Source organism: Penaeus japonicus, unplaced genomic scaffold (genome assembly GCF_977035675.1).
Source record: "Penaeus japonicus unplaced genomic scaffold, GWHDUDI00000001_assembly GWHDUDI00000033, whole genome shotgun sequence".
In the NCBI taxonomy this organism is placed as follows: domain Eukaryota; kingdom Metazoa; phylum Arthropoda; class Malacostraca; order Decapoda; family Penaeidae; genus Penaeus; species Penaeus japonicus.
In genome coordinates this window covers 3,875,117-3,883,620 of record NW_028234435.1, presented here as the reverse complement: position 1 = coordinate 3,883,620, position 8,504 = coordinate 3,875,117, and the positions used below count along the sequence as shown (strand labels likewise).

Below are 8,504 nucleotides of genomic sequence, written 5' to 3'. Positions count from 1 at the left end.
CCAAAACCACCCTGTGGTTAACAGGTTATAGAATGCACTATCTTACAATCTAACACAGGTGTACCACTAAAAAATTGTTTTTATCTACTCTAATTCTGTCCATACAAAAGTCATACTTTTGAAATGTACAGATTAAAATCAACATTAAAATATCTGGAACAAACAATCATTTTCCAGTGTCCATTAGGGATTAGGTACAATTTGCCGTCTCCTCACCTAAGTATGCCTAAATAAGGGACATGTCATTTAACCCTATGACGACGGTGCATCACACTCATGTGACACAGCTAAATTCCCGATGCCAGGGTGTCATGCCAGTGTGACGTTTCCAATGCAATATTGCAATGGCCCGGCGTAGGGGTTTTCGCGTAGTGCGTGCCCTGTTGGGAAAGGGTTAAGGAAGCAAACTAGGCACATTTTTGTTACCACATTTAGCAAAGATGTTGCCCATAAAAGCTAAAATACATGTAAAAATGTATTTTTATTCTTAACCCACTCACGCCGGATGACGTGCTGACACGTTTCGTGGTTTTCGTGTCAGACGCCGCCGACGAGATATCTGGCCAAGGCCGGCGCTCGGGGTGAGCGAGCGGGCAGCCCAGGCTCGCGGCCCGTGCGCCCGAGAATCTCGAAGCGTTCGGATGATGCGTTCGAAAACCTCGGTATAGCGACCGTGCAAAGCCGGAATGGCCCCGGCGTGAATGGGTTAAACAGTACGTTGCTTCAAGCACAGAGCAACAGTACCGCAAAAATGCACCAGTGAGCAAGAGACTCTATCACACTTTCAGATTTCTTGATTGTAATGAAGGTAAAAACCTATAGAAATTCTGGTGAATGTGTACGAGAATTGGTAACTCACAATAGCTCCATCATATGTGGATAACATTTTTGTAAGAGTAAAGGACCATTAAGCCTCAGCATGCTGTAGAATATTGTAAAGTAACATTTTTTTAGCAATATATATAAGAAACATAAGCATGTGTAATGCAGAAATGCTCATATCTCAAAAAAAACATTTTTATGAACTTAAATTTTAATGTGATAAAAGTTCTGAATTCAACATCAAAAGAAGCATAACTGGGTGTATGGTAATTTTCCAAAGTAAAACAACTTGGTCAAAAGTTTAGTGTAGAAAAAGTAGGGAAAATAAAATTGAGCTGAAAACAAATTCTGTGAAAAATTTATTACTATTTTACAAGGATGGACATACTTGCAAATATAAATAAATACTTTTCTTACACGCCTGTGTAAATTTCAATTTTGGTAAAAATAATGACTACCTAACTCAATGTATTTGGGCAGTGAGAACATTTCACCCAGAAAAAAAATTTATAAAAATAAAAATATTGGTTGTACAATTCTAATATTTGCCAGTTATCCAGTATGGTGCTACTACAAAAATAATATGAGTTTCCTGGGGGAACAATAAGGCAAAGCCTGGGTTTCCCCCCTTCAGGGTTAAGGAAAATCTACAAATTATATTGATGTTCAAATATTTATATCACTATATTTACTATATCTAAAAAAACAATTTCAATTGATACATGGAGAAAAATCACAAATGGAACAGATGAACAAATAGAAGAAAAATAATTATAATGATAACAATAGAAAGATTAAAAGGGAAATATGGAAACTTTTTAGCTATGTAACTGTACTGGATGAGTCACTCCATCACGGATAACCCTCACCTTTTAATTAAATTAAATCTTTATTATTATTGTAATTATTATCTTCAATAATAACTTATACTCTGTATTACCACACCAATTACATAAGTGTCACAAAAGAAAACAACAAATATATAGGACATTTTTTGTAGTTTGATAATACACAATGAATATCTATACAAAAGGGACATTCTACTATTAAATCTACACCCTGATTTAAATCCTTATCTTTCACAACCATTTAAAGTGAAAAGTAGTTTTCAATGGTATTTTATGTTTATAGTTTGAGACATGCTAAATTGTGTTAACCAAGAAATCGTGGCATTCTGAAATTGCAGCATAGAACAAGAGACAGCAATTTTAAATTTCACAATTACTGAAATTTATTTCCTTGTTTAGCATCCTATCCTAAATGCTCTGAGAGATATTTAGATATTTGGATGAAAATAATGTCTGAAGGGCAGAGCTGAACTGGCTCTATGGACAAAGAATATAGTTATGGTAATGTGCTTCAAAAGATAATATATTCAGAACTGTTTCCAAACTATTGTTGTTTCATTGATATACTATAAAAGCAAAGAGATCATTACTATTACTTGCAGGTGAGTTATTCATGACAATGCATATGAGAAACACTCAAAGAACAGTGTTGGTAACAGATACCTACATTCCAGCTGCATTATACTCAATCAGATTTTATTAAACATAATAATGATAACTTAATGTGGTAGTAATAATTCTCTTTCACAAATTGAAGAAATACCTATTTGACAAAACCATGATATACAACACTTGGACGGCAAACACAATATATTTATATTTATAAAGATGAACACTATATCTTTATTTACAGTTGAACTCTTTCACACAAACATGAAAAGTAAGATATTTATATATCTTATTTGGCAATATCACTTCTTGGGAACAGTATTAACATCTGACTCTAAAATCTTAACCTCTGATTATGACTAGATAAATGCATTGTAATTGTACACAGTATGGAAATTTCAGTCTCCCATTTTTATCCAGGAATCTAGGACCCTTTACCCTGTTTCTTACCCTTCTTTCTTTGAGGGGAATTGAACCCATGTTGACACAACCTGGTTCTGGTACACCCAGTCTTTGATTAAGCTGATGACATACACCAGGATCACTAAGACAGCAAAGTACTGTATCCATGCCCATTTAAGCACATACCAAAACCCAGGAATATACAAGATGGTTTGTTCTGGGTACTGCACGACCACATTTATGGTAAAGGAATCACTCTGTCCAGTCTGCCAGCTGATGTATGTGTTGGTAAATTTGGAGGTAACTGAAAACAGTGTTTAACATCAGAAATGAAAGGGAAAAATTGTACGGATTACAATATTTCATAGTCTTTGTTCTACAGCATATTTATAATGTTCATTCCATTTTCTAAAAGAAACAAGTAATCCAAGCTAAATATTCACTTAATACCAAAAAAGATCAAGGAAAATAAATAAGCACAAATCAGTATCAATTACATTTACATGATATAGAGCAAAAAATGTATTCATATCTTTCTAACATACGCATAAACATTCCTTTAATAATGTAAAACTATCTAGTTAAAAAGGACCAAGAAAACAAAATTATACTCACTATTTCTTTTCCAATAATTGGAGAGAATTTCTTGAAATCTCCAACTTCTTGTGTCAGAGATGGATAATGGCAACACAGATACGTTATACAAGGCATGTGTGCCAGACGGAGGAAGAGGTTGACGTTGGTGCAGGGTTAGATCGGTTGAAACATGAAGAGCTGACACAGGAACTCCACTGGTATGTTGAAACAGTCCTGCACCTTCCATTACTAATTCACACATGTGCTGTGGAAAGCCTTTCAATATTATAGCATGAAAAGGTATAGAGATCTAGCACTCTAAAAACTCAAGTAACTTCCTTTTTTTGTATCTCATTTATTCAATGTACAATAAAAGTGAATAAAGACTCACATTGTCAAGATTTGATTTCCTGCATATGTTGGAAAGCTACTGGCTCTATTATGCCATATAATACATACTATCCTCAAACAGTTGACAATTAACATTCATAAATCATCCCACCATTAAATACTAAAAAACGACCTCAAACATAAGTTCATTTACAAAGCATGCCATCATAATTACATGTAGTCTGTAGTCAAAAGTCAGCAACAATGTTGTACCATATATCAACTCATTGCTCAGCAAAGGAATAGTTAGGATGAAGACTAGTCTGTCATTCACACCATCATTGTTCTCATCTTCTTCATATGACTGAAAGCAAAGCAGAGATCAGTACATGAATACCCATAAAAGGTTGACAGAAAAAAGTTCATTAACTCATGTGCATCAGTTGAAACATTTCTATTTACAAATTATATTTTTAATTGTCAAAAAGACAGAAGACAAATTGTGTGTGATAATGCACTTCTCAGAGTTCAATATAAATAAAAATGTAAAGTGAGTATCTAAGAAAAAAGAAAAGAAAAGAAAAATTTTGTGTAAGAATTATTCATGTACACTATAAAGCTACATATACATTATGAAAGTGTGTTCTACATTGAAAAAAATGTGATTTTTCATAAAATGAAAGTCTTACATTTCCTTGCTACTACTATAATCTCTGGCACATCTCAGAGACATGCAAAATTTAAACATGATTTTTTTTTTTTATAAATGGTGCATTGTAGTTCAAATATAATTCCCGATTGAAGAAATAATTAATAAAGATTTTCTCACCTTTACTAGCGGTATGCGTAAGTAATTTCCCATCAGGTTATTGAAGGAGGGCTGGGTGGACCACACAAGAGGACCTGACGCTGTGTCACTAACAATGAGGACTTGGTGCTTGAAGTGGACATCTGCCTGCTCTCTATAATCTGCATGTTTTATCCATAGACCTGTTTCAAGAAGTGAAAGATAAGCTAGATGTTTCTATACAACTTCCAGTTAGTGGTTAGCATAGTAGTATATATTATCTAAAAACATCCAAATTTTGACATAGAGAAGCATTTTTTTTTAATTGTAGAAAAAATGTTGATCAAACACCTAATCATATAATGTACATTGTAATATATTAATATCATGCACACCACCACTGCACAATAAAGGACTCTGCATTCCTATAATAAAAATGATATATAAATATGATGTCATTACAGGACTTTATAACTAAAAAATAATATCTTTGGAGTACACACTGTCATTAGTGTACCACTATTTTTATGTTTAAAGACTAATTAACTAATATGTTTCAGTTTCCTTTCTGTATTGTTACATTATTTCTTTATTTAGGTATACAAAAGATAGTTAATGATAATAACATTTCTTTAGGTGAAAGTAATCATAGCTATTCATCTATACATATATCTATACATGTGTACATATATCTCCCTAGCAATCTAACTATTAATTCATACATATTTATATGTCTATTATAACTCTTGAATATACAGTATTCTTAAAACAAAATACTATATAAAGGGAATAAAACATGTTAAAGGTTTTAAGATCTCATACTTTCAATATCTGTTTAGATGAAGGACATACACAGTGCAATTACCAAAGCTAATATTCTTGCCCAACTTGCATTCCCTAAGTATCTTCTGCTGATTCTTTCTGTCTTCAATGGAAGATCTTTGAGAAATTTCACTTTCTATTAGCTACAGCTAATAATCACGTTTTGCAGAATGTAACATGTAACAATAATGGGTTAGACTATGATCCACACAATTGCCTAATTAGTTTAAATCCCTGAATCTGGCTTTGGACATCAACAGCATCTTCTAGTGATTGTCACTGAATATCAAATATTGCATAGTAAACTTTGCAGTGATTCCAAATTGCACCAACATCTATGTATACCACTTTGGAAAGTACAGCACTTTTCACAGGTAAACATGAAAGTGTACAGTGTGCAGTGGTTAACAACTGGGCACTTATTCAAAATTCTTGGATAAGTTAGAACCTCTAACTAGGATTTGCTTTAAAAGTCCTACTATGTTTTATTTTCATTTACATGAAATGCCATACCCTAATCATCTCAGTGTACAATGAACAACTGAAAATTAATATCAGGTGTGCAGTTGGCATGAAAATGTGGAGATTCCAAGCTAATGGAAAATCATGTGAAGGGAATAACAACAAAGAATTTACTGTTATTTCATTGCAGAGTCCTGCATATATATAACCTCTTCTATTAACCCTTTGTGGACAGGGCATAGATTTGCTTGCCCAGTTTCCAGGATGGGTTTTATTTCAGAGTGAGACAGCTTCAAGCAACGTACCTTGACTTTTCCCACTCACTTTTAGTCACTCTTTTTAAAGCTAGAGCTATTTTTGTGTTTTAGTTGTATTGCTGTTTTATGGGAGGACAAAAAGCAACTTTATTTTTTCGTAATCATGTACACTCATGAGGAAACTTGTGCTTATGACTGTGAGTGCCACAGGAAAAGGCATCCCTACTGCCATAGGGGTATATTGTAGACATTGGGCATGGTTTGAGTCACCTTCCACTTCTCGTTCTGCCTACAAATCCTTCATCTGCAGTACTTTAGAACAAAAGATCGGCAACCTGCTATGTACCATCACTCTATAAAAACAGTGTTTGCTAGAGACCATGGATGGGTGCCATTCAAGGCTAGAAGAACATGGTGCCATCTAGGTTTTGGATGTTTGGTGAAACTGACTTTGCTTAATATTACAGCAATTATAGTAATCAAGACTGCAGTTGTCATCATCACTACTCATTATTCATAGCACAATAAAATAACACAGTGATACAAAATCCCCAAGCATCATTTACATCATGATGTCCATCATCAAGCCAGAGCTCCTGCGTCATGTATGTCATGACATCTGTAGGCAATGGGTTAAGAGCTAATTTCTTAAAAATCTACATGTATGAATGTAAATTTCTTTTCTGCATCAGGTAATGCAATAAACTAGCCACTATATTTCTTGCACTGTCCAGATACTTGATCAGATTATGTGTAACTGGCTGCCTTGATTAAAATAATGTACCGGTCAGCATATCATGTGAAAAAAAAATAATCCTAATATTTAGTAAAAGTAATTTGCAGGTTCTGTTATTGTTGCTCCCTAACACCAAATGATGAATATTCTATTGGCAGCTGCTACTCATTTTACACTTTTCTAAACATTTTCATGAACCCCTTAAAGAATTAAATGAAAGGTTTCAGACAGTTGAATGTATTTTAACCCTACTGCTACAGGTATTTTATACAGGGTCAGATCACTTTCACATGGTATTTTCTTGTTCAAAATACAAGCTTATCTAATTAATATAGCATAAAAAATGATAATTAATATCATTTCATTAATATACCATACAGACTCATCTCATACCATCTCTACAAAATAATAAAAAAGACATTTTAACCCTTTGACGACGGTGCGTCACACCCGTGTGACACAGCTAAATGCCAAATAAAGGGGGCGACACACCAGTTTGATGTTCCCGTTGCAATATTGCATAGGCCCGGCGTAGGGGGTTTCCACTTATCGCCGGCCCGTCGGGATTAGGTTAAGTTGCTACGCCCAAGCCTATCATTTTAAGAAGTGGCCTGTCTCAGAAGGGTCAATGGTGATCAATGTAATCTAAAATAGAATTATTTGGTCCAAGAGGAAGCTTCATTGGTAAATGGGAATAATACATTATAAGCTTTAGAACAACTTCAAAGGTTGCCTCTGTAAATGTGCAGGACTTTGAACAAGTCATCCTGACTCATAGAGTTAAACATTTAGATTACGTTCTTTAATTTAATCATTTAAGACACCGTGTAGTTTCTATATCGAGAAACTGACTCCAAATGAGACGTTCACCTGCATCCGTGGAGACTACCCATCGCGTCAAACTTGTACCACTGAATTCCAACTCACCCTGGCTTCGATACACAATCAGGAATGGCGAAATGACTGTAAGCAATACGCAAAGGATCAAGAACAATGTAGCCTTTGAACACACACTGGTCTTGTGTACAACAACCAGTGGCCGCTTGTAAACATCGTATAAAACCATCGCGGTCTCCAGCGGAATTTGTAATGGGTTTGTTTACATTTCCATCGCGTTCGAGTATAAATATATAATTATCGGTTGGCAAAATATATGGTTTTCAAGGTTATATTTCGAAGAAAAAATCATATGTCGCATCGGTTAAATCTTCAAGACTTTTTAAATGCATTAGTGACATTTGGACATTGACTCTTATATGAATATGGCGGGAGAATTTGATTCAGGAGAAAGAGGCAGAGACTAATCAGAGAGATAGAGAAGCTGACGGACAGAGGCAGAGAGCCAGAGACAAAGGCAGACATATTGATAGAGAGATAGATAGAGAGAGAGTCTGACAGATAGAGACAAACAAACTAATAGAAAGAGAGAGACTGGCAGACAGACAGAGAAAATAGCTAAACTATAGTAATATTGTGAATTGATATGAAAAAAGCATGCACCTGAGTTTCTCAAAGTATCAGTGAATAGACCTTGGTTTAGATTAGATGTTTTAAGGAGAATAATACCATTTATTTGCTGAAATATGGATATATGATACGTGTAGACACATGCAGGTTATTTAGAAGTAAATAGGATTCAGATAACGGCTTATGTTAGATGTGACTTCACCTGCTGAAGAAGTAAGAATTGAAATATCGAGAAGGGTGCGGAATCCAATGTACAATTTAGCTTCGGAGGAAATAAACTATAAATTTGCACAGTGATGAATGAGGATAAAGGATAAAGCAAAAACATTACCAAAAATTACGAGCGATCCTTGGAGAGGTAAAAGGGGAGAGCAGAAAAAAATAGA

At 34.5% G+C, this 8,504-nt stretch overlaps 1 protein-coding gene across 1 annotated transcript; it reads right to left on the bottom strand.

Annotated features, from left to right (window-relative positions):
* Positions 1–1,163: 1,163 nt before the first annotated feature.
* LOC122253833 (transmembrane protein 231) lies at positions 1,164–7,775 on the bottom strand. The gene is made up of 5 exons (XM_043017195.2): positions 7,579–7,775; positions 4,417–4,577; positions 3,823–3,951; positions 3,297–3,522; positions 1,164–2,985 (listed from the first exon to the last, which is right to left on the bottom strand). The coding sequence occupies exons 1-5, from the start codon at positions 7,715–7,717 to the stop codon at positions 2,726–2,728; spliced, it is 915 nt and encodes a 304-aa protein (XP_042873129.2). The 5' UTR covers positions 7,718–7,775; the 3' UTR covers positions 1,164–2,725.
* Positions 7,776–8,504: the final 729 nt, after the last annotated feature.

Excerpts from the sequence above, each read along its gene's own strand:
- LOC122253833 (XM_043017195.2), bottom strand. The coding sequence starts at position 7,717 with ATGGTTTTATACGATGTTTACAAGCGGCCACTGGTTGTTGTACACAAG. Across the intron at positions 3,523-3,822 it reads CTTTTGACTACAGACTACAT|CACATGTGTGAATTAGTAAT; the intron begins GTAATTATGATG and ends GGCTTTCCACAG. Across the intron at positions 2,986-3,296 it reads CAATTATTGGAAAAGAAATA|TTACCTCCAAATTTACCAAC; the intron begins GTGAGTATAATT and ends CACTGTTTTCAG.